At 37.1% G+C, this 27,749-nt stretch overlaps 2 protein-coding genes across 3 annotated transcripts in view; both read right to left on the minus strand.

Annotated features, from left to right (window-relative positions):
• C1H1orf87 (chromosome 1 C1orf87 homolog) overlaps nucleotides 1–27,749 on the minus strand; it is an 82,915-nt gene that overhangs the window by 51,795 nt on the left and 3,371 nt on the right. For both annotated transcript variants that reach the window (XM_031669364.1, XM_021942200.2), the window contains exon 3: nucleotides 12,319–12,553. In XM_031669364.1, coding sequence (XP_031525224.1) covers nucleotides 12,319–12,553 — 235 coding nt within the window. The remainder of the gene's footprint in view (nucleotides 1–12,318; nucleotides 12,554–27,749) is intronic.
• Nucleotides 18,594–19,172, minus strand: LOC101015869 (ragulator complex protein LAMTOR5). The gene has a single exon (XM_003891969.5). It carries the CDS (start codon nucleotides 19,133–19,135, stop codon nucleotides 18,860–18,862), a length of 276 nt encoding a protein of 91 aa, XP_003892018.1. The 5' UTR covers nucleotides 19,136–19,172; the 3' UTR covers nucleotides 18,594–18,859.

Raw genomic sequence — 27,749 nt, forward strand, 5'->3', positions numbered from 1 at the left:
GAGCAGAAGTAGGCAAGAGTGACAGAGAGTTCTGAATAGGCATAAAAATCACAAGAGTTATTTATTTGGCTCATACTCTGTACAAGGCACCACATGGGTGTCCTGCTCATGTCATTATTTAAATCATTACAACGACACTACAAGGTAGGTAGTACTAGCAGCCTTTTACTTTTGGAAAACCAAGGTTTGCAGAAGTTAAATAACCTTATTCCTTCGTTTAAAAAACATTTATGGTTTGTCTAGTCTGGGCCAGGCACTGTCATTAGCTCTACAGTGAAAAAAACAGACTCAGCCCCTGCTCTCACAGAGTTTGCAGATGGTGGGAGGCATAGCAAGTAACCATGCAATAGAAAAGGGATTCTAAGGGCCACTCTCAGAATAGTCCATGGTCCACCTGATCTCAACTGGGTGGTCCAGGTCTGAAGGGAATGGCATCTAAATCTAGGCTTACAAGATAAGTCAGGTTTGGATTTGGATAGGCTAACAAGTGGGGAGGGAGGAGGAGAGGACAAAAGGATTACAGGAAGAGTGAACTGGATATAGAAAACCCTAAAGGTGCATGCATGCATGTAAGAGATGATGCTTTCAAAGCATAGTTTAACTTTTGGAAAAGGCAAAAGATAAACCTGGAGAGAGAGGCAGGAGAAAGGCAATGAATTACCTTTAGTCTTGTTAGCATCTATGCTTTATTCTGAGGGCAATAGGAGCTATAAAAATATTATTAGTAGAGCAATGACTAGAGCAGAGTTGTCCAAAACTTACTCCCTAGTAAATTGTGCAGATATTTGAATCCTTCTTTTCACAATTACCCCAGGGTGAGGGAGATTCAATGTTCAGTCCACAGAGCAATTTCACTTTTTTTTTTTTCTTTTTTTTTGAGACTGAGTCTCACTCTGCCACCAGGCTGGAGTAGAGTGGCTCAGTCTTGGCTCACTGCAACCTCCACCTCCCGGGTTCGAGAGATTTTCCTGCCTCAGCCTCCAGAGTAGCTGGAACTACAGGTGGATGCCACCATGCCCAGCTAATTTTTTTTGTTGTTGTTGTATTTTTAGTAGAGATGAGATTTCACCATGTTGTCCAGTATGGTCTTGAACTCTTGATCTCGTGATCCGCCCGCCTTGGCCTCCCAAAGTGCTGGGATTATAGGCCTGAGCCATCGTGCCTGGCCAATTTCACTCTTTAAAATATTTGGCTAGGTATTTCAGACATATTGCTCACAGGACAATATGTTTCTTTGCAAATTATTTGCAATATAAAATATTTCCATTTTCAGCCACATACAAATATATATATTTTTTACCTCTGAGAAGTTATGTGTTTCTATATGATAGTGTTTTAAAGAAATGTTATCAATACTTCATCACTCCATGAGTCAAAGTATCTTTCAGTTGCTTTTGTTTTCATTTAAACATGAAAACGTATTAAGTGCCTGTATCCTTGACACTACAGATACAAATGAACAAGGCAGGTGTGACTCCTGCCCTCATAGTTCTTTGGGCCTAGACATCACAGGCTGAGTTTTATTTATTTATTTTTTTGAGACAGAGTCTCACTCTGTTGCCCAGGCTGGAGTGCAGTGGCACGATCTCAGCTCACTGCAACCTCCAGCTCCCGGCTTCACACTATTCTCCTGCCTCAGCCTTCCAAGTAGCTGGGACTAAAGGCACCCGCCACCATGCCTGGCTAGTTTTGTTGTATTTTTAGTAGAAATGGATTTTCACCATGTTAGTCAGGATGGTCTTGATCTCCTGACCTCGTGATCCACCCGCCTCGACCTCCCAAGGTGCTGGGATTGCAGGTGTGAGCCTTCGCACCCAGCCACAGACTGAGTTTTTTGGCTTCACCTATGGAAACAGGAAAATATACTATACGCCCAGGAATGCTGTGAAGAATGAGTGTTATGTATTTTAAATATTTTATAATTCTAAAACCTTATGATATATTTATTTGTTGTGTTTTGTGTATCTTCCTCCAGTAATATGATCTCCATGTGGGCCAGGACTCTGTCTTGTGCCTGGCTGACACCCCCACAACATCCAGAATAGCTCTGAATCTGCTGAAAAACTAGAGCAACAGCATGGGAGAATGGGGAGGAGCTCTTGGTGCATGGGTTCAGGCCAGCTGCAGGCTGGGCTTCAGATTTCTCCCTTGCTGATTGATTTAAGTCACGGGGGGCTGTTGTTTTTCCAAAGTGAAGAGTGTTCCCCATGTGTTAAAAAAGATAAAATGGGAAACTTTATCAAGATTCCCCATGTTTCTGACCTTGGGATTTGTCAGAGCACCCATGAAGTCTCTAATACCATAGATTTCTCTCATTTAGTTTACTTTGAATCACAAAATGCCAGTTGGGGACCAGCACCATAGCCTAAAGTGACTTCAATCAATTCTAGTTGTGTGATGTTTGCCTAAAAGAACTGGTACAAATGAAGCACAGAAATCTAACACAGATTTACTAACTCTTCTGGGGGTGTTGGAACTTGCAAGAGTTGGAAATGTAAACAAGTCTTTTAAAGGTTGCTTATAAATAAAACTATTTTTGAGTGTGTGTGGAGTCATCCACACTCTCTTTCAAGACAAGTGAACACAACAAATCATCTTAACATTATGCAATGGATAGCTGTGGTTTGGGAGAAAATTTCCAGAGATAGCATTAAATGCAGATGTGAAAAGTTCTGTTTCTTGAACAACTTAGACCAAGGTACGGGGGTGTTCTAGAAAGCTGTTAAATGGCTCAAAAATGGCCACTAGTGATAATGAGGACAGCCATGAGAAACATCGAGTAGAATGTTGGATACATTTTTTTAAAGAAATGTAGACTTAGAAAAACATGTATTTCCAAATTAATATTATATGTAATATGTGATTTTAAATGTGCTTTAAACAAATTAATACAATACATATTGATATTATTCATTTGACTATTTTACTCATATTTGTAACAATGTATATTTTGTTTACATTTTAACTTTTAATTTTGGAAACTTCAAACACAGGCGCACGTAGAGATAACAGGATGATGAAACTCCCTGTGCTCATCATCAGGCTTCAATGATCAGTTGACAGTCTTATTTTATTTATCCCCACATTACCCCCCACCAGAGATGAGTGAGCCTAGACAGTGTGTTATTTCGTCCACATTATTTCAGCATGTGTCTATAAAGCAGTGGTTCTTAAAGTGTAGTTTTTGGGCCAGAAGCTTCAGCTTCACCTGGGATTTTGTGAGAAATGAGAATTCTTGAGACCCACCCCAGACCCGCTAAATAAAAATTTGTGGGATGGGGCCCAGAAATCTGTGTTTGAATAAGTCCTCCAGTAATTCTGATTTAGCACACTGAAGTTTGAGAACCACTGCCCCAAGAATGAGGACTCTTTTTAAATACACAATAACATTATGACACTTTAAAAATTCCTTATTATTAACAGTAATTCCTCAATACCTCCAAATGTCTTATCAGCCTTTAGAATCCCCCAGTTGTCTGGTAAATCTTATTTTCATAGTTTATATATTCAAAATATAAACCATATATTGCAATAGGTTAATATTTCTTACAGCTTTTAAAATTCCTTCCTTCCTTCCTTCCTTCCTTCCTTCCTTCCTTCCTTCCTTCTTTCCTTCCTTCCTTCCTTCTTTCATTCTTTTTTTCTGTCACCCAGGCTAGAGTGCAGTATCTCAGCCATTATTCACCGCAGCCTGGCCTGAACTCCTAGACTCAGCCAATCCCCTATCTCATCCTCCCAAGTAGCTAGGACTAGAGGTGCACACCACCACACCCCGCTAACGTTTGTAGTTTTTTGTAGAGATGGGGTCTTGGTAGGTTGCCCAGAGTGACCTTGAATTCCTGACCTGAAGCAGTTCTCTTACCTTGACCTCCCAAAGTGTTGGGACTACAGGCATGAGCCACTGCATCCAGCCATATCTTTTTAAATGTCCAGTCTTCCCACTCTGCCCCTTTCATCATTGTTTTTTCTTGCAATTGTTGAAGAAGCTGTGTTGTCTGCACTGTAGAGTTTTACACAGTCTGCATTTTCTGGCATCCCTACGCTGTTTTTAAAAAGTATTATTTATTTCCTGTAAATTAGTAGTTAAATCTAAAGTCTTATTTATGTTCCAGTTCAATTGTATTTGGCAAGACATTTTTATAGGTGGTATATTTTCCCATGGAAGCATATGCTATCTAATTGTCTTTTTTTAGTTCATAATTACAGGCATTCATATGCATTGCTTAATTCTTTTTGTTTTCATTAGGGCTTTGCAAAATGGTGATATTCTTATCCCACCATTATTTCTTCATTTATTAACAGAAATAGTTCTTTAAAGGAAAATGTTCCTTCATCAACTATTACTTCAGATACAGTTTGCATAGAAAATAGCCAACTGAATAAATGCTTGGTTCTTTTATTTACTGTTTTTTCAAATAAAGAGTTTGTTCCCCAGCATTCTTCAGAGATGACCAATGAGTTTTTATTTTTTAAAATAATAATTATGAATGTATACATTTAAACATATTTAATGTGTTTATTGCAATTATTATTTTTATTGATGCCTAAATTATGTGGCTTTCAAACTGTGGGATCCTCTTTAAGTTAGATCCTGAGTCTTTTTTGACCAGTCTTAGGAAGTCTTTGGTATCGTCATTGCTTTTGGTGTAAGTGGATATTTCAGGCTCAAAACTGGAATCAGCTCTTGGAATTTTACTGAACATAATGCAGATGCAAGGCTACTCATTGCTTTGGGACAAGTCATTGTTTCTAAATTTTTCCAATGGACAGAACTGGGAAATACATTTTTAAAAAGAGTTCATACTAATTTTTCATTTCAAATGTAGTATCACAGGAGTTTTACGTAATTTTATTAATACTGTATCTATATTTTATTTCTTCTATACCCCAAATCACAAGTCCAAAAAAAAAAAAAAACCCCACCAAGATAATGACTCACTTGCTTTATCACATAAAATATAGACACAGAGAATAACAGTATCAACATAATGGTCATTAAAAACATTTAAATATATTTTTTCAAGAAATATTTTCCTTACAGTAAATATTCCACTAGGTATATGCAATGAAGTCATTGTGTTTTAAAATCATTTACAATTGTTTCATGGTTTCATGGCCTTGCTTCCTGGTTTCATGGCCTGCCTCCTGGTTTCATGGCCTTATGTAGTCTCCTTCATCCCCTCAACATTTAATTAAGATTGGTCTATGTGACCAGTAGAATACTGTGGAGGTGATGGTACATTACTTCTGAGATTAGGTTATAGAAGATATTGCAGCTTCCAATTGGATTGTGTAGAATCAATCTCTCTCCATCACTCATTTTGTGGGAAGCCAGCCATATCATGCACACCCCTAGAGAGAAGCCCACATGAGAAAAGATGAGACCTGTGGACACAACCAGGAGGCCTCTATCAATAGCCACATGAGTGAGCTTAGAAGTAGATCCTCTAGTTCTGATGAAGCTTTCAGATGACTGCATCCCTGGGTGAAATCTGGGGTGAAATTTTACAAGACTTTGAACCAAAATCTCCCATCTAAGCCACTCCTAGATTTCTTTCCCTGAGAAACAGTAGCAGGTAATATGTGTTTATTGATTCTAGTGACTAAGTTTTAGGGCAATTTGTTATGCACCAAAAGATAACAAAACCAGATTTATTTTATTTTGTTTTTGATTTTTACAAATTGATTTTCTTAACATATAATTTTACTTTATAATTCTGTAGTGTAAAAAATTTATGTGGTTGCAAAGCAAAACAAGACATTCAGAGAAGTATGCTTTCTATTTTTTTATCCCTTCATCATGTTCTACCTATCCCCAAGAGATAACCACTTTTTAAAAATGTTCTTAATTAATTCCTTCATTTTAAAAAACATAAAGGATATGTACATGATAGATATATAGATAGATAGATACCTGGTAGAATAATCTATATATTTTTTCTACCTCACTTTTATTCAATTAATAATGTATCTTGTTACATTACTCCACATAGTAATATATAATAATATTCATATATATACAAATTCTATATTTCTTTTTACAATTTCATAGTACTCCATGTATGGATGTACCTTAGTTTATTCAAACAGTCCATTATCTATGGAAATTTAGGTTGTTTATAATTTTTTGGTATAACAGGTAATGTTGCAATGTATATCTTCTGTATAAATCTTTTAATATTATATTTTTCAAGTACATCTTTGGGATAGATTTCTCAAAGTGAGATTTTCTTATAAAAAATGTAGATGTAGTTCTGCTAATTATTATCAATTTTTCTTCCAAAACAGTTTTTCCATTTAAAGTTTTTTCTATCATTGTAGCAGTGTATCTGTTTCCCCATAGCCTTCCAACAAAGTATATTATCAATATTATGGATTTTGCCAAATTATGTTATCAATTTCCTGGATTTTGCTAATGAGAAATTATACCTCAGGTAGAATTAATTTGCATTCTACTTATTAAAAGCAAGTCCACATCTTTTCATATATTTAAGGAACACTTACATTTGGTTTACTGTGAAATGCCTGTTCATATATTTTGCCCATTTTTCTAATAGTTTACTGCCCTTTTTCTTCTCTATTTTAAGTAGAATATTCTATAGATGAGAGATATATTTGTTAATAATGCAAGTTGTAGATTTTCCTCCTACTTTGTCAGGTGTTTATGTGCTTTGCTTACAGGGGGTCTGGCCATATGGTGAAAATAATCACTCCTTCAGTGAAAAGGATCACTGTATTTCTCATTGTATCTGCAACTTGAGTCCTACTTAAGAAAGTTTCCCCTTATCCCATATGATAGAGGAAATCACTCTATCAATAGTACAAGTTTACTTGTACTATTTGTATATTTTTATTTCTTTACACTTAAACCTTTGATGTATTTGGAATATATCCTGATATACATCCTATATATGTACAGTATATGATGAATAGACCCAACTCAAAACTTCTCTAAAGCTGTCCAATAATGTGTCACTGATTAAAATGTCCATCTGTTTCTTATTAATTTTCAATGTCACCTTTATCATATACAAAATAACAATATGCCAGTGGGTTTATTTCTGAATTTTTCTTTTCAATTTCATTGGTCTTTCATGTATTCATGTGCCAAAACCACATGATTTTAAATATAGAGACTTTTTGTTTTAACATCTGGTAATGATATCTTACCCACTCCTCATAGTGCTGCTCTCCTTTTCAGGGTTTTCCTGACTATTCATGCTTATTTGTTATTCCAAATTAACTTGCTGATCAATTTGGCTAGTTGTAAAACAAAACAAAATAAAAACCTAATAGTATTTTGTTTTGTTGAAATCCCAACAAATTTATAAATTACCCTAGGGAGGATTGACTTTTGATGATGTTAACATTTTATGTACAAGAAAACAGCATACCTTTCCATTTGTTAAAATTACTCTTATGTCTTTCAGGAGTGCTTTATATTTTGTTCTCATACAGGTTTGGACATTTCTTGTTAAGTTTATGCTGTGACATTTAATTAATTTATTTAGTTAATTTACTTCTACATTTATTTACTATTGTAAATGGTGCCTTTTCTTCCATTTTATCTTCTAACTCATTTTTGTTCACACATATGAAGATCATTGATTTGTGTTATTGATGTTATAACTCTAGTTTGCCAAATTATCTTGATTGTTTTAGTAGTTTTTTCATTAAGTGTCGAGATTTTAGAGGTACAATCTTATACCCCGAAAATAGTTTTACCTCTTCCTTTCTAAATAATATGCCTATACTTTCTTTCTCTTATTTAATTGCATTGGCAAATACCTCCAGCATAATATTAAAAGCCAGTGGAGACAGTGAGCACTATTAACTTCTTTCAAACTGAAATGAGAAAGTCTCTAGTGTTTTCCCATTAAATTAGATGTTGGCTTTGAGCCAATATACAGAGAAAGACATTTGCAAACAAAAATGAACAAGCAACAATTCTTACTCTCAGTGGTCTTATAGACTTGTGGAAGGAGACAGATAAGGAAACAGTTTATTTTAATAGTATGGCAACATCTACTGTAAAAGTATGCACAGATTCACTTGGAAATACATTAGGAAAGGCATTTACCTCAGTCTTGGAAATCAGACCATAATGCTTCTTGATAGAGCTGCTATCTAAGTTGAGACACTTATATGATTAGAAGTTAATGAAATAAAGATGGAGGGAAGAGAATTTTGCCCATAAAGAATAGCTTGGGCAAAGGATTTGAGGTGAAAGGGAACAGAACTCTATTTATGGAATAGAATTTCAGTTAATGGGATGTGGGGATGAAAGTGAAATAGATAATAGACAGAGTTGAGCTAGAATGCTGAGTCAAGGAGTTTAAATTTTATACCAGGGAAATTGGGATTTAACAAGGGAATTTAAGTGTTTTAAACAGAGGGTATATCTGATCAAGTGGTTCCTCCTAAAAGAGATAACATATATATCCCTGCCCCATTCATGTTGTGCTTGGCCATGTGGTTTGCTTTGGCTAATGGGATGTTAGTGGATATGACACAAGCAAAAAGCAAAGACTTAAAATGTACTTGTGTAATTGAGTTTGTTGTCTTAAAATGTTTCCATCACTATGAGAAGGACATGCTCTGAGGAGCTCACTGGATTCAGAACAAGAAAGCATAGAGCAGACCTGAATCAAATCCAGTTTAGAGCCAAGCCCAGCCCAACCCAACTGAGATAAATAAAAGCTGCCTAAGCTCATATCTGTAGATGTGAGCATAAATGATTATTGTTATAAACCACTCAGTTGTGGTGTGATTTGTTATGCAGCAGTATTTATCACAATAGCTGACCAATACAATGAGAGACCTTTAAAACAGAAAAGTCAATTCGAAGATAATTAAAATCTCCCTGGTGAGACAAAATGGTGGTCTGATTATGGTGATGACAAAGGAAATAAAAGAAAGAGAAGGTTTTGAGAGACACGAAGGAGGTAGAATTTAAAAGACTCTGTGATTGGTTGGATATCAGGGTTAGGGAGAGAGACGAGGAAAGTATGTTCTGGTTTCTTGCTGGTGCAATTGAGAGAGGAGTGAGACCATTCTGTGAGACACAGACCACCAGAAGTACAAGATCAAAGGCTCTGCTTTGAACTTGCTGAATCTGAGCTGCAAATGCACAGCCAAGCAGAAATGTCCTTGACATCTGTCTATTCATCTATAAAATAAAGATAACATCATGTGCATTTACCTACCTTGCAGGGCTATTGTGGAGAATGAACAAGGGAAAACACACAAAAGAGCTTTGAAAAGAAACCTTTCCAATCAACTGTGATAATTATTAAAATTAAAGCACTAACACTTTCATTTTCATGCTGCCAGATGCAAAAAGCACACTGCAATTTTATTTTTGAAACTGTGCTACTGAGTTTGTTGCCAGTCACACATTCTTTTTTATTCTTCTGAGAGAAGGCAGAGCCGATAATTCTGAGAAATGACATAAACAATATGTATTTTTTTCAAAAATGTACCCGTATAAAGCAGAATTTAGAAGCAAAAAGATCCTAGGACTAGGGGTCAGAAGAGCCAAGCTCTTTTCTTGTGAGACCTTGGAGCATTTAAGCTCTCTGGTCCTCTCATTCTTCCTTTGTGAAAGGAAGGTTTGCACTTGTTTATTTCTAAGATATCTCACTGTTCTTATATATACAAAATGAGGGATTCTCTTAACATCTTCAGTTTTACTTACTTCCTACCAATGAGACTCTTCGAACTTACTCTGTGATTTGGAAAAGAGTTTCACACTTGCTCGTCCTCACGCATGTTAGCTCAGTCTTTATCAGCAACTTCTCTTTTGGAGCAAATTCAGCTGGTCCAGATTGCCTGTTACGTCCCAGGCAGGAAAGCTTATTTTCATCTATGTGTGAGTGATAAGGATCTAGAAGGAGTTCTGATTGGTGTGCTTTTGTAACTGCGGCAGGATTCCATTTACCACTTAGTCAAGCTGGTAATGAGGGTCTCTGTACCAGGCAACTGTGGCTGCCATCTGGCAGGCCAGCACCACACGCCCGCCCGGCAGACAGAACCAATTAGTCGGTCCCCACACCTCCCACAAGGCCTTCCTTGTTTGGTGGCTGGGTGTTAGCCCCCGCTGAGCCTCCCACCAGAAACCCTGTTGAGTTCTGGGATGGGAGGGGCAAATTTTCTCCCTGTACTACAGAGCTAGCAAACAATCCAGATCATGGAGGTTAAGAACAGCTTACCTAATGAACATACTACCTATGGTAATGGCAAATGCAGAGTCCATGGCAGGAATGAGCAGCTTGATGTATTAGGAGGAGTGTCAAGAAACAGATGTCTATATATGAGAGAAAAACTAAAATGGCTTAAGTGCCCATAAGGCGTTTGTTAAGTGAACTGTGTTGTGTTTCTATAAAGGAATGTATACAGTTTGGTGACTAAGGACCTAGAACCTGGGCTTGAATTGTGGGTCTGCCACTTCTCAGTTCTATGACTTTAGCAAGGCACTTGACCTCTCTGTGTCTCAGCTCCCTTAACCATGAACTAAAGATAATAAGAGTTCCTACCTCACTGGGTGCTTGGGAATAATAAATTAGTTAATATCTGTAAAGAGCTCAGAATACTGCCTGGCACATAGTAAATGCTATCCATCTAGTGTTAGTTCTGAGTACAACTCTCACAGAACCATTAAAGATGATGCATAGAATGATTTTTTTCATGCCAAGGGGAGAATTTTTGATATGAAGTGAATCAAGCAGGATAATAAAGAGTATATATAATGACTCCCGTTCTATATCTCTATGCATGAAGGAAAAAAGAGGAAGAAAGGAAAAGAAAACCACTAGTTTACTTTAGTTGATATTTTTCTTCTTATTTATATTCTCCTTCTGTTTTTCAAAAATTGCTACATGATTATGCTATGATTTATAATTAGAAAGATCAATAAAAATTTAAGTAAAGAAAAAAAGAAAACCTAGATAAATATCTTATCTGCACACTTATGAGTCACTTTATCCTTTCTGAGTGTTGGTTTTATCATCTATGCCATGGTGATAGAAATAACAATGGCATCTACCTCACAGGGTTAATTTCAAAGAGTAAATAATAAAATTCACCAGGAAGCATCAGTCAATAATAAAGTCTTTTATAACCATAGTATTATTACCAAGGCCATTCTTTGGGAGCAAAAACAACAAATATATTAATGCCAGATTCTAAATTAGGTTAAAAAATTCAGAGGTCTTTGATAATTCAAATGGATTATATCACCTCTGCAGATTCACTATCTTTTGCTGTAACCAAGGCCTAAATTCAAGGACTCAGCCAAACTGGAGACTAAGAGGCTTGAGTGATGGCTCAATCTGTGTCACTCATGTTTTTGGAAGGTCACTTTCATTTCTGGTCTTCAGTGTTCAACTAGACCTTGCAGAGTATAGCCTGAGGTCCATAGATAGGCTGTTAACCACTCCAAAATTTGATCCTTTGCATGGTTCTTATGAGCAGAAGATCCCAAATCCATAGGCATTCATTTTCTCATATGACTAAAGACTAGCTGGTAGCTCAGTGATTTAGAAAGGGCTATTAAAATTACAAACTAAAAATAGTTATGTTAGAGTGTACTGCAAACTCTAATTCAGTATTTTACTAAAATATCTGGCTGTCACTTAATGCTTGGCAGCATTGCAAAACTCCTACTCTATGTATCTGTTTAATTGCAATTTCAGCAATTTTGGAAATGGTACTTTGTTATCAATGAATCATTAGTTTTGTCTTGATTTAGATCCAGTTTTCAATTGCTGCTTTACTTGCTTTTTAATTACAAATTACTAATCATATAGATTCATCACCATCAAGTTAGTTTGTTATGAATTGTTTGGTTGATTGTTAACAGAGTGCAGTGATATATATTTCTATCAACAGAGTTTGGGGCCTATAATTTTTTTTGTAATTAGACATGGTTGCATTGGAATTTTAAAATAAATTATCTCTTTTTGTAATGTAAAAGCAGACAGACTCTTACCCTCCAACATGCCCCAACTTTGCATGTATAGTAACAATACTGAGTATCGCTGAGCTAACCACAGGCCGAATAGGTTAACCAACTCCATTGGTTGTCATGACCAACTTCATTGGTGATCATGACCAACTCTGTTGGTGGTCAGCAAAGATACAATATACAAAATGACCTTGAAATTCATTTTCAGATTGAAAAAAATTGATTCCTATTTCTATCTCGTGCAAAATATATTAATGAACATTTGCACGGTGTGTTTTTGTGTGAACCTATGTTTTTATCTGTATTTTCTTAATAAATTATCAAGATAAACTTGGGTATTTTTTGTTACTCACTTTGCCATCCAGGAATCTGCTACTGTGTGCCCCTGTTAGTAGTTTCTGGTTGTTTTCTGATTTCTGGTTGTTCGCTGGGTGCTTGTTCTCTTTCACATCATCTGGATTATAATTGGTTTGCTGATCAGTGAAGTTAATGGGAGCTGGGGGGTCTCTGCTCATCTGCCTTGCATTATCAGTCATTGGTTTCTGGCGCGTTGTTTGGGTTTCTGTTTTCAAATTCTCATTCTCCTTGCTGTGAAGAAAGAATTTTATACTTTGTTACTCACAGGCAGACTCCTCATACGCAAGGCTGGCATAAGAACAGAAGGTGTGTTTGGTGTTGTAAACGGTGGTAACTCAGCACAGTGGAATGTGGAAGCATAAACATTGGTTATTTGTCTATGCATAACTGACCATAGAGAGAACATGTTATTAATATTACCTTTGCAGGATTTATCTGTTTCCTTACCCTCTTCCTCATACTCATAATCTATCCATCTGCTCCCAAACCCTTACTGTAAGCAATGACCAGTATGAAAAATGAACCCTAAAGGTTATCACATTTCTTACTTGTAAATGTAACAGGTATTTTCAGCCTTAGAAAAGAAAGTCAAAACAGTTTGTCAGCTCCAGTTCTGCTCTATGCCTCTCCCCTTGAGACTTCCTTTTCTCCTGGGAGCCTTTCATTTAAGTTTAATATTAAACAGAGAAAAGAAAGAAAAAAAATCTGTAGGATGATTCAAGGAGATTCAAATAACAACCAAAATTAAAAGTTCAACCTTGTTTAATAACTAAAAAGTCCTCACGCCTGTAATCCCAGCATTTTGGGAGGCCAAGGGAGGTGGATCATGAGGTCAGGAGTTCGAGACCAACCTGGCCAATATGGTGAAACCCTGTCTCTACTAAAAATACAAAAATTAGCTGGGCGTGGTGGTGCGCACCTGTAGTCCCAGCTACTTGGCAGGCTGAGGCAGAAGAATCAGTTGAACCCAGGAGGCAGAGGTTGCAGTGAGCCGAGATCACGCCACTGCACTCCAGCCTGGGTGACACGTCTCTAAAAAAATAAAAAATAAAAAAATAACTAAAAGTCTTCCAAATTAAAACAGTAACAAGGTGCCATTTTAAACATAGAAGACAGATATAATTCTTACAGTGGGTGACCTGAAAAAATATATTAAGAGTCAAGAAACTGAACAATTTTAAAGCATGTGTATTAAGACATTGTAGAACAATTTTAAAGCGTGTGTATTAAGGAGAAAAATGCAAAAAAAAAAAAAAGAAAACTCTAAATATTGAGTAATAGGTGGATGCATTTACTATTTCATTCTTTGCTCATGATAGAGTATATGAAGTCATTAAAATAATTATGAATAATTTAATGATACAAGTAAATGTCCACTTATAAAAGTAAGTGAATATATGATTGTCTCAACTGTATAAAATGCATGTAAATAATGTGTGTGCCTATTCAATCTAGAAAACAATGTGCCGAAAGTTAACAGTATCTCTGGGTGGTAGAACTCAGGGTATTACGTTACACTCTATTACACTATATCATGTCATATTATACTTTATAGTATTATTGTTCTAAATTTTCTACATAAGAAAATACTATTTTATAATCAGAAAAAATAAGTTTCAAAGTAGCTATGCCTTGTATCTACATGGCATTCTATAAATTCTAGCTGTTATTTATAGATACAGTGGAAAAGATCCATTTACAAGCATATCATGTTATGTAAATACAATATTCATTGATTTAAATAATACTTGTTGAACAATACTTGTTGATTTGAATAAGACCAAACCATGGGCAATAATTTGAATGTATGTGTGTATTTTTATAGTCATCCTCTTAGTGGTGGTAGCACAAGAAGAAAAGAAGGCCTAGGAAAGAACTCTGATGGATACCTACATTTAAAGAGGAAAGATGAGCCTTAAAAAGAGCTTTAAAAAATTCCCAGTAAAGTAGAAGAGAAATCAGGAGACTAGAAGGAAGACTTGGTAGAAAAGCAAGAGGATGTTTCTGGAGACAGGACAACAGTATTAAATGCTGCTGAGAAAGGAAATTTCTGAAAAGGGTCCATTGGGTTAGCCATAAGGGTGTAGTCAGGAATCTTGGTATGGGGAGTTTCAATGAGGTAATGTAGGTGGATGCTAGACTGAAATGGATTGAAGAAAGAGGGGGGACAAGCAATGTAGACAGGAAGTATAAAGACCTCTCTGAAGAAGTTTGGCTGCAAGAAGGGAGAAAGATGGGGTGATGATTGATGTAGAATACAGGGTTTCAGATAAGACTGTTATTATCATGTTCAAAGATGTTAGGGAGTTTAACCTATTGAAACACCAATGGTGAATTGCCAGTTGAACTGCAGAAAGGAGAGGGCATCATTGATGATGTAAGATGAACCTTGACAAAGGGAAATGGAAGTCATTGAGAGAACAGAGGCAGAAGGGAAGCCTCAGGGTAAGATTATAGAAAAATAGGTAAGGATATAGGCAAATTAGTACATTTGATGACAACAGGTTGATCAAATTGCTGACAGCTTGAATTTTCTCTCTGATAACAAGGTATGGTTACCTTGGGTCTCATGGGGGAAGTGATGGGGTGGAAAGTCTGAATTAAGGGCAGATGGTTTGGGGCAGCTGCTATGAAGAGTAGAAGAGGGATAATCAGAAAAATAAGACAGGTTGGCTGGGCCAACTGAGTGGCCAGTTAAGGTTAAAGACCATTGATTTTTGTGAAATCAATTTGAGAGGATGAGTGGCATTTCACCCAGTAGTCCTCGCGGACATGCAGAGAAGGCAGACAGTGAGGCTTACACAGAACTGGGGCTTTGCCAGACAAACACATTCAAATGATAATAGTGCAAGACAGGAGTATGAGAAGGAGAGTGTATATTTGACAAATGTTTTTTGTAATGAGAGAAGACATATATGTTCCCTGCCTTCAAGAAGTTTAAATTTCATTTGGTTGTCCAAAAATAACACAAACAATAAAGCTAACAACTGGTAAAACTAGATTCTAGAAATCAGAATAGTGATTACCTTTGAGGGGAGATGTATAGCCCAGAAGAAAGCATAATGGGGTTTCTGTGATTCTGGTACTATTTTGTTTCTTGATCTAGGTGTTTGTTGCATGAGTATATCATGTTTGTGAAAATTCAGTGAGTGGTAGACTGATGATGTATACTTTTATGTAAATATAGGTATGCTGTATTTCTATAAAGTATCAAATTGGTATAAAATTTACATAAGTAATATGAAACATATCCACTTAGCATATAAATGAATGTCAAATGAACATTATGAAGATTCAGTACTATTTGAAGTTCATAAGAAACAAAGAACTATAGTTTGCAATGGTTACAAAAATAATATTATTGCTGAACATTTAATGTGACAGCTACACTATACTTATTTATATACATTAGATTATATATTTCTTAAATCAACCCTATAGTCAGGTGTTCCTATTATTCTTATTTTAGGATGAAGAAATTAAGGCCAGGAAAGTTGATATGATTGGCCTAATTCTATTTACATGGCTTTTCAGTAGTGGAGCCAGGATTTAAACCTGTCTACTTCATTGCACAGACTCAGATCCTATTGTCAGTAGAGTCAGAGGAAGGTCCATGGAAGTTTGTGATTATGTGAGGAGCTGAAAGTACAGGAGCAGCTAACCAAAGTAGGAAACACAGGATTTGAAGGCAAAAATGGTCATTGGGCAGGGAGTTAACTCTTTTGGATAAAGACAGGAACAATGGATTATCTTTGCTTTAATCATCTTCGAGATCCTTTTGTGGGCAGTGTCAGGACAGAATTGCTTGAGAAATGTAAAATGTATCTGCCTGTCTTTTAAAACAGTTCCTGTAGATGTAAAACCAAAAATAACCTGTTAAATCTGTTTCAAGTAAAAGCTGTATTTTTTTTTTTTTTTTAAAAACATAGCACTTTGAAAATTATCAAGAAAATGACTCTCTAGCTGAGAAACGGCATGTGTCTGTGGTTAACACAAACAATTTGTCAACACGCATTGGTTGTTATGTTGTTCACAAACTCACAGTTCTTTCTCCTAGGCTTGTGTACTATCTACCTATATTACTGAAAATAGACATTTGCCATTTCAAAAGAAGGAAAAAAACCAAAAAACAAAAAACACCATCAATACTATCTTGGAAGCAAGACACAGCTAGCTTCCGCATATGTACTTCTGACCTCAGCTGCTGCTCTGGGGGTGCCGTGAAGAGTTTAGTGTCATCCAGGAATGAGAGCAATTAGAGAGGATTACTGTGTTGCTGGATGATAAATAAATGAGGAGAAAACTGTCCAATCGTTCCCTCTCTCACCGGGCTCCTTTTTGCAAACCAGCCCATTAGAGTCACCCTCCATTAGAGCACAGAGTCTCAGGGTTAGAAAGAAACATTGCAAAGGCGTCTAGTAGCATCCTCTGCCCAAAGCAAGGTAGGGATCCCCCGCTGGCCCCACCTCCCATGTAACTCCAGCTCACCAGATCTCACATTTGATTTGGATTACACCCCTGCCGAGAACATAAAATCTCAAATGAAGGACCCAGGGGGCTCAGCAAAAGGTCACCAGATGCCATCTTAAAGGTCTGCCAGCCTTGGCAGCGACTCAGTGCCACCAATTTCCAACTGTGCGCCATCTAACAGGCCCTAAACCCTCTGGAGAAGACAGCCTAGAGTGTGCCAACACAGTGAATGGGGATCTAATTTCAGCAAATGAAAGTGTGTTCTTATTTGTAAGTAATAAGAGATAATCAAGACAACCAGACTTTTCTCTTTTTAAAAAGACAATAAAAAATAAAATCGGAAATGGGAGGGGAGTACAGCTGAAAAAGCTCACCAAGCTCCACAGGGAAGCTGAAATGCGAAGCCTGTGCTAATGTAGCTAATGTTATTGTGTCGAAGTATGAAGGTTTTTTGTTTATTTCCTTTTTTTATGTCATGGAGCCATACCATGTACTATTATCATAGAAATTTAGTCTTCGAAAAGATCATAAAAATACTTTCATTCAACTCCTGAACTCGTACTTGAATCATTTCTTTATCAATGTAATTATTTTAGCTAATATGTTCTATCTGAATGCTTATGTGTCAGTCACCACACATAAATTCTTTCATGTTGTGTGACTTTGGGAATATCTGATTTTCAGGTTCTCAGCTACAAGATGAGAAAAAATAATCCTTATCAAGATAAAATGTATAAAATATTGAGCACCAAGCCTAGTGTGCCTTCCCCAGACCTTGACAAATAGTAATTCTATGTTAATCATAAATTAAAGTGCTAGCTCCTTTACACACACACTCTTCTCACTCAGGTACAAAGGGATGCTTCTTTCTCTGGACTCCCAAAACTTCCTTTATTGACAGACAAAACTGAAGTTCAAAAGTCAAGGTTTTGTAGTAGATAGGAACTGAAGAAAATCTATTTAAATAGATAAAACAGATATAATTAATGCAATCTATCTGACCACCTTGTTATTTATCAATCACAGTAAATACAAATTTGAGAAATCACTCTGCCTTTAAAAAACAAATATTAAGTAGTATTAAAAATCTGTTCTGATAAAGCAGGATTCTTCTCAATCACATTCCTTAATTTTACAGAAAAAAACAAACAACAAACAACCCAAACATTGTTGCATCATGATGTCCTCAGGTGGATTACACCCAAGAGCTTTACAGAGAGTGCAGCTTTGCCAGTCTGGAGCCAATGTTTATTGGCTAAAATGTAAATCTTGGAACCAATCTTTAATGACTTGAAATTTAATGTCTTTTGCACTTGCATTCTCTCCTGTATTGCTTTTGCAAGTCTAAGCAAAATGACTGTGCAACTGCCTGGCCTCTTCACCAATGATCTCTGTGCTGTAGGGCACAGTTTCTGAGCCAGGTCTTCTATCCATACTCTGAGAGGATGTAGCATAAACAGTTCTCTCTGCATCACGTCTGGATTCATCCACATGGTCTATGGGAATGAGGAGCAATCATTATTGCTATGTTATTTTGTTTAATCAGGTTGAACTAAATCAGGAATATATAAAAAGATGATGGATTTTTAAAAATACTCTATCAATATAAATTTGTTATATCAAAATCTTAGCTGGCAAAACTAAAGGTGGCCAAATATTTTATCTCTATACAAAAAGCTTCCATATACACACACGAGAAGTTTTATTTTGTTTTTAAAACAAAGATTGATTGTAATCAACCTTTCTAATCTCTTAAACATTTTTTTCAATTGACAAAATAACGCAGATATCTTTTTTTTTCCCTCCAAACAGATTTATTGAATATAGCAAAATTCTATATACAAAGTGACCTGGACCTGCTGCTTCAAAACATGATCTTTTCTTACTAATATCTTGATAGTCGGTCCATAGAGCATTAGAAAGCAATTGACTCTTAAATAAATAGAAAAGTGCCCAATGCACATTAAATGAATGGCCTAACTACTGGAACTTTAGTAGTTCTAAAGGTAATTAACATAGGTAGGATCGAGCTCCTGTAACAGGCTGCTGAAGAACAGATATGAGGTGTCAAGAGGCCATTTTGTGCACTGCCACTGTGATGCCATCATGTTTCTGGATCATAATGTTCCCACTATCTGATTCTAGACACACCACAGGAATATCAGTGGGGTCAGAGGTTAGCTTAGCTGCTTGCTGGGCTAGAACAGATATCACTCCAGCATGCTCATCTGACAGGGTCCCACGGCAACCCAGATTAAGTCCTTGTGAATCTGTGCACAGGACTCCAACAATGGAGGGATTCTTCATTGTGTCTTCCAAGTGCTGCTCCAAGGTCGCCTCCATCCCACCCACCGACCACCCAATAACGCAGATATCTTTACAGGCCAATACTTCTATCTCTACACCAACATCTGAAATGTCTAATGGTATTTCATTATATAGATATACAAGAGTTTATTTAACTTGTCCTATATTGTTGAACATTAATTTGGTTTCCAAATTTTTATTAATTTGAATGTTGCTGCTCTGCCGGAGATGTTTCTTCGGCACCTATATCCTCACCATCCTTCTCAAACCCAGAAAATTGATCTCTGTGGACTTACTCTATCGACAGTGCCCATGAGGCCAGGCATAGTGGCTCACACTTACAATCTTATACTTTGGGAGGCCTAGGTAAGAAGATCACTTGAAGCCAGGCGCTCCAGACCAGCCTGGACAACATGGCCAGACCCTATCTACCAAAATAAAAAATAAAAAAAGAAAATTAACCGGGCGTTGTGGTGCACACCTGTAATTCTAGCTACTTGGGAAGCTGAGGCAGGAGAATTGCTTGAGCCCAGAAGTTCCAGCAATGAGCTATGATTCCTCCATTGTATTCCAGAGTGATGGACAGAGATCCTGTCTCTAAGAAAAGCAGTGCCTATGTCTTATGATTCTGGGTGGTTTGGGCCAATGGGTAGCCCTGGCAGGAGGAGGTTCCCTCCCTGAAATGTTGACTCAGGCTACCTGTGTCTCTTGGCCAAAAGTCACTACTTTTCTCAAGATGGCCCGAGCTGCAGAATGCTTCCTTTTTATGGTTTCGGTAACATTCTACTCCTCTCCTCTCTTCAGACCTAGTGCTCCTACCAACCTTGTGGCTGCTAGCCCATGATTCCTGCACCATAGCTTGCAGTTCTCTTAATCTCAGCTTATATTTTTGTAATTATTCCTTTTAAACTAAAGCCATCCTGGTTTGAGTGTATGATCTGTTTCCTATTGGGACCCAGACACAACACACATTTTTGTGTAAATCTTTGAAACCAAATCATTACACCCATCGATAATCGTTTTCATAGAACTGATTCATAGACACAGATCTATGCCAAAGGACATATACTTCTAAGGCTTTAAATAAGTATACTTTAAAAAACACAGTATCATATGAGTATTTTCTCTAAACACCTGCCAGCACTGGGTATCTCCATTATAAAACATTCCTAATTTGATTTGTAAAAAATAATATCTCATTACTCTTTACGTTTCTTTTATTATCATGCAGGTCGAATATACACCCACATATCTGTTGTTCCTTTTGATTTCTTCTATTTCCTGTCTAGGTCTATTGCCAATTATTGAAATGAGGCTGTTCATCTTTTTCCCATCGATTTGGAAAAGCTCTTTATGCAGTTAGGAATTACTTATTTTTCTGTCACATGTGTTGTAAACAGTATTTTGTTTTTGACTTTGACTTTCTATTATATTTTTTAAAATATATAGAATTCAAATGGCAAAAATAACTGTTACCTCATAGTCTCAATATTTGGGATCAATGGGCACTTAGAAGTTTTCTAAAACATTTATTGAATGTTTGCTCACATAATACCCGGTACTCTTATTTACAGACTTATGACTAGAACAACAGTATGTTATGCTTCTTTATACTTCTCACAGTGCCTAAAATAAACACACAAACAAATGAAAACAAACGAAAATTATTCCAGGATATTAATAAGAAGCAGTTTAATGCAGTGGAAAGGGCTTAATAGAAGTATGATTTTAGCCTACTGCTTTATCATTTTGAACTTGTAAAAATGGAGATAAGTATCTTCTGTGATGTTATTGTTCAGTTTTAATGAGAGATTGAGTTCATAGATATTTAGCTATTGTGTAGATTGTCTAGTGAGAAAAGTAATAAACAAAGATAAGGCTTCTTGATCAGTTGTTTCTAAAAAATAATAAATGGGATCCTTGAATTTTTCTATCACAAAATTTATCCATACTTTATGTATGGACTATAATTGGTCAGTGCTTCCATCTCCTGCCTGGATTAACATAAATCTTTAAATGTTTTCTCTCTTTTTATTAGTGTCACTCCCAAGTTACTCACCACTTAACAGACAGAAGCAGCCTTTAGAAAATAGTAATACAATGTGAGCAGCATTGCTCTCAATTTTCCAGTGGTTTCCCATTCTACATGGAACAAAATCCAAAGTTCCTACTATGGCCCTACTGGCTTCTCTGCCCTTATTTCCTGCTCCTCTCCCTATTCCCCACTGTGCTCCACAAATAATGGCTTTCCTACTCTTTCTTAAACATACCAACAGGCTTTATTCTGACTATTCTCTCTCCTTAGAATGCTCTTTCTTCAGATATTTGCATGATTTACTTTCTCTGTAAGTCTGTGGAGTCACTAGGATGTAGGTGAATGCGTGTGTATCACTTGGTGCAGGCTGGACCTCAGTGGCAGGAAAGCAGCAGGTATATGGGTTCCCTGATCCTGAGCACTGTGCTCCTGCTGAGGGATGGTATTCTAGTTTTTAAGAGTGTGATGGCCAATACTGAGTGTCAACTTGATTGGACTGAAGGATGCAAATTATTGATCCTGGGTGTGTCTGTGAGGGTGTTTGGACAAAGGAGATTAACATTTGAGTCAGTGCGCTGGGAGAGGCAGACCCACCCTTGATCTGGGTGGACACCATCTAATCAGCTGCCAGTGCAGCTAGAATATAAAGCAGGCAGAAAAAACTCTAGACTGGTCCAGCCTCCCAGCCTACATCTTTCTCCTATGCTGGATACTTCCTGCCGTCCAACATCAAAGTCTAAGTTCTTCAGTGCTGGGACTCAGACTGGCTCTCCTTGCTCTTCAGCTTGCAGATGGCCTATTGTGGGACCTTGTGATCATGTGAGTTAATAAACTCCCCTTTATATATAATAGGATATACATATATTATATATATAACTAATAGGATATATATGATACATATATATGGTATATATAGATATAGATATAGATATATATCCTATTTGTTCTGCCCCCTAGAGAACCCTGACTAATACAATGAGGCAAGCATGAGGCAACCTTATACAAAAAGAAAAAAAAATTGCTTGGGCTCCAGGCGGTCAACTTAGGTGCCATCGATTTGTAACAGTAAATGAGAATGCCAGATGCCCAATAATGGGCAAACTTGAGACCTGTGAATAGTTGCAGACCCTTTTTCTTGAGCAGGGGAGGGAAGAAGATACTAACTTTATGGAGAGTTTAAATCTGGTAGAGCCATACCCACACGGACGAAGGCTGGGCTAGTCTTAGCTCACTGATAGCTAACCTGGGATAATTCTCGTTGCATAATTCTAGCTGTTTATCTCCGCACAGTCTCAGTTCAAATGTCTCTTGCTCAGAGACAGCTTCTAGGACCCTTAAGAGCTGATAGACCTTCATGTTCCTTTATTTTTCCTTATTGCACTGTGCCTACATGAACAATCATTGTTTATCTGTCTATTTTGTGTTTCCCATCACTAGAACTTTAGGTACACTTCTGTGTCTCCATGGCTTGGCACTCAGTAGGCGCTCAGTTAATATTTGTGAAAAGGAAGTTGATGGAATTCTCTATATACATTAATTTCTAAAACTGTTAATGTTAACACTTAAAGAAGTTTAAGACAAGTCACAAAGAATTTGTTATTATAAAGGGTTTGGGGCGATTCAAAAATGACAGAATATGAGTTTTAGGAGAGTCACGTGGGAAAATACCAGAACTTTGCATATCTTGGGTGTAAATATCAATGCAAATTATAGGCGTACCTCAGAGATTTGTGGTTTGGTTCCAGAGTGCTGCAATAAAGCAAATATCACAATAAAGTGATTCACATAGTTTTTTGGTTTCCCGGTGCACATGTTTACACTATACTGTAGTCTATTATGTTTGCAATAGCATTGTCTAAAAAACAATGCACATACCTTAGTTAAAAATACTTTATTGCTAAAATATGCTAATAATCATCTGTGAGCCTTTAGCGAGTCCTCATCTTTTTGCTAGTGGAGGGGCTTGCCTGGATGATGCCTGCTGACTAATGAGGATGGTAGTTGCTGTAGGTTGTGGTAGTTGTGCAATTTCTTAAGATAACAATAAAGTTTTCTGCATCCATTGATTCGTCATTTTACAAAAGATTTCTCTGTAGCATATGATGCTGTTTGATAGCATTTTACCCACAGGGAACCTTCTTTCAAAATTGGAATCAATCCTCTCAATTACTGCCACTGCTTTATCAACTAAGTTTATATGATATTCTAAATCCTTTGTTGTCAATTCAACAATGCTGACAGCATCTTCACCTGGAGAGTTGATTCTATCTCAATAAACCACTTTCTTTGCTCATCTATAAGGAGCAACTCCTCATCTACTCAAGTTTTATCATGAGATTGCAGAAATTCAGTCACATCTTTAGGCTTCACTTCTAATTCTAGTTCTCTTATTATTTTCACCCCACCTGCAGTGATTCCTCCACTGAAGTCTTGGAACCCTCAAAGCCATTCATGAGGGTTGGAATCAACTTATTCCAAACTCTTGTTAATGTTGCTATTTTGACATCCTCCCATGAATCACAAATGTTCTTTTTTAAATTATACTTTAAGTTCTGGGATACATGTGCAGAATGTGCAGGTTTGTTACATAGGTATACACGTGCCATGGTGGTTTGCTGCACCCATCAACCCATCACCTACATTAGGTATTTCTACTAATGCTAACTCTCCCCTTCCCCCCGCCACCACTGACAGGCCCCAGTGTGTGATGTCCCTCTCCCTGTGTCCATGTATTTTCATTGTTCAACTCCCACTTATGAGTGAGAGCATGTGGTGTTTAGTTTCCTGTTCCTGTGTTAGTTTGCTGAGAATGATGGTTTCCAGCTTCATCCGTGTCCCTGCAAAGGACATGAACTCATCCTTTTTATGACTGCATAATATTTCATGGTGCATATGTGCCACATTTTCTTTATCCAGTCTATCATCGATGGGCATTTGAGTTGGTTCCAAGTCTTTGCTATTGTGAACAGTGCTGCAATAAACATACATGTGCATGTGTCTTTATAGTGGAATGATTTATAATCCTTTGGGTAGATACCCAGTAATGGGATTGCTGGGTCAAATGGTGTTTCTGGTTCTAAATCCTTGAGAAATCACCACACTGTCTTCCACAATGGTTGAACTAATTTACACTCCCCCCAACAGTATAAAAGCATTCCTATTTCTCCTCATCCTCACCAGCATCTGTTGTTTCCTGACTTTTCAATGATTGTCATTCTAACTGGTGTGAGATAGTATCTCATTGTGGTTTTGATTTGCATTCCTCTAATTACCAGAGATGATGAGCTTTCTTTCATATGTTTGTTGGCCACATAAATGTCTTCTTTTGAGAAGTGTCCGATCATGTCCTTTGCCCACTTTTTGATGGGTTTGTTTTTTTCTTGTAAATTTGTTTAAGTCCTTTGTAGATTCTGGATATTAGCCCTTTGTCCGATGGATAGATTGCAAAATTTTTCTCCCATTCTGTAGATTGCCTGTTCACGCTGATGATAGTTTATTTTGCTGTGCAGAAGCTCTTTAATTTAATTGGATCCCATTTGTCAATTTTGGCTTTTGTTGTAATTATTTTTGGTGTTTTAGTCATGAAGTCTTTGCCCATGCCTATGTCCTGAATGGTATTGCCTAGGTTTTCTTCCAGGGTTTTTATGATTTTATGTTTTACGTTTAAGTCTTTAATCCATCTTGAATTAATTTCTGTATAAGGTGTAAGGAAGGAGTCCAATTTCCATTTCCGGCACATGGCTAGCCAGTTTTCCCAGCACCATCTATTAAGTGGGAAATCTTTTTCTCATTACTTGTTTTTGTCAGGTTTGTTGAAGATCAGATGATTGTAGATGTGTGGTGTTATTTCTGAGACCTCTGTTCTCTTCAATGGATCTTTCATAATGCCCTCTGCTGCCCCAACGTTTAGTGTGCCAGGGTCCCTCCTAAAATGTGGCATCCAGAATGAAGTGTGCAGTACTCCACTGAGTTCTGTGTGGAGTGAGCCTCCACATCTCTCTATCTGAATACCCTTGACTCATGCTAAGCTCAAACACAGGCAATACCAGAACATTTATTCCATATAACCATTTCCATGTACACTTCTCCAAAGATAGCCTTTGCCTATATTTCTGTTCACTTAATCTTGTTGGTTGTAGCTTATTTCCTTGCCAAAGCTTCTTAGCTTTCTGCTACGTATGGGTTTACTGAAACAATTTGTCTATCTTCCTTTGATTGTGTATTAAAAACTGTTAAATAAGAGCAGGGTCACACACACAAATCCTCTCCACCTCCAGAAAGTTGTGTTTATATCAATTGTTCCATCACCACTTGGTGGTGTATCACCTATCTCAACACTGTCCAGTATGGAGTTCACTGCCTTGTTTCAGGCCTTTGTGAGAAAGATGTGCCCAATGACTCATCAAAATCAACACATACTGTCTTTATCATTCTCTTCATTTGGACTGCAGTAATCTTGTCAATGATGAGAATGGAACCAGTTTGGCATAATCTATTTTTAGTTAACGCATACCTCCTCTTGGTGATCATCACTTTCATGTTTTATTTTCACAACTAATATATTTAATTTTTTGGCCTACAGTTTTGGCAGGGATTGTCCACCAACCTCTGGCTCTGTGGTACTATTACTAGCTTCTATCCCCTTTTTGAAAATGAGAATATTTGTCTCCTGTCACATGGCATGTTACTCATCAGGGTTCCATAGTAACATCTGGATGTTATTTTAACAGCATGGGCCTTTAGATTTGGATTTGTTTAAAGCTACTAAGTATTATCTTTCTAGGTCTTTATTTTTCTTGGTAGCCATGTTACTCTAATTTATTTAATAGGCTTTACCATGTACAAGATTTTATCCTCTGTGCTGGGGATATAGCTGTGCACATACAATTTACAGTAAAATAGAGACAGAAATGCATAGGAAGTTGTAAGCATGTACTATTCCTTACGGGCGTTATAGGAGCCCCCAGGTGGGGCAGGCAAATGTGTGTCTGGTGGTGGCAACATGTCATTAGATTTTATTTTAGAAAGATCACGCTGGCCATACTTAAGAATGGGGCTTCTCAAACTGGAATGTGTGGAGGAGTCACCTGAAAATTCAGGTTTAAAGTAAGATTCTGACTCAATATATCAGGAAAGGAGCTGAGGTTCTGTTTCTAACAAGTTCCCAGCTGAGACTGGTGCTGGAAATCCACGGACTACACATTCAGGAGCAAAGCTGCAGAGGAGTCAGTTACAGAGTGTGAAGATTAGAGATAGAGAACTAGGTTGGAAGGCGGTTATAGTGACCTAGGAGGAAGATGATGATGGCACAAATAAGGGGAAACTTGTTTCACTCCCTGAAGCCTACAGATTCATCTCTTTTGCTCTTTTGTGAAAAATATGTATACTAAATATAAGTATTTTTCTTTGATCTGTGAACAATTATGCATGTTAACTTAAGGAAAGAGGGAAGGCGAGCTCCATTCCAGTCTTAGTTCTTAATAACCAGCATGGAACTTCAGGGGCTTGCTTTAAGACCACTGAGGCCTTAGTTATCTCACCTCATCTGTAAAATGGGAGGCTGGTTGTTATGGGTTGAACTGTGGCCCTGCCAAGATTCCTGTGTTGATATTCTACCCCCCATACCTCAGTATATGACCTTATTTGGAAATAGGATTATTACAGATATAATGAGTTGAGATGAGGTCATACTGGATTAGAGTGGGCCCCTAATGTAGTTGACTGATGTCTTTACATAAAGGGGCAATTTAGACACAGATGCAGATGCAGGGAGAAAGCCATGTAAAGCTTCAAGATATGCTGCCACAAGTCAAGAAACTGCCAGAAGCAATGGAGCACCTAGGACACATATGTCCTTCCCTGGCACCTTCATAGGGATCACAGCTCTATGGACACTCTGACTTCAGACGTCTGGCCTCCAGAACTTGAGACCATGAACTTCTGTTGTTCTAAGTCACCCAGTTTGTGGTACACTATTACAGCAGCCCTAGCAAGCTAATACAGTGGGCTGCATCTAAAAGACCACCTTCAGGTCTGACATACTATCCCAGTATCAACACATGTCCTGCAGGAAATCTGAGCTAAATGTGGTTATACGAGAAGATTTCTGATTTTCTATCCATTATTGATCCATGATTTTCTTTTAATTCAAATTTTCATTTTGGAGAAACCTTTCTTTTTTGATGTTTACTTACACTTCTTAAGTGGATTTTTATTAATTGATTCAACTTATTCAACCCAAAGAAAATACCCTTCTGGGGCCCTGGTTTATGAATATAAACACTTTTGGGAAGACAGATTCTGCAGCATGAATGACATGATAGTGGCAGCACTTTCCTTACCTGAGCAATGAGGAGGCTTTAAGAATTATTCATTTTTAAACATACAAGAATATTTTAGCAATGCACATTACTAATCCTATGTCATCCCGGCAACAGTAACATGAAGTCTATAGGAAACACAGCAAACAAACAAAATACCCGTCTTACTACCTAAAAAATGCCAGCTGTTATAGTATAATAGGAGAGATAGAACTGCATATTTTATTTTACAATTAATTTAGCTGATTTAATGTACTCTTTTATTTTTTGGTTCCTGAAGTTTAGAAAACAAAAT

This window comes from Papio anubis, chromosome 1 (genome assembly GCF_008728515.1).
Source record: "Papio anubis isolate 15944 chromosome 1, Panubis1.0, whole genome shotgun sequence".
NCBI classification, from domain to species: Eukaryota; Metazoa; Chordata; class Mammalia; order Primates; family Cercopithecidae; genus Papio; species Papio anubis.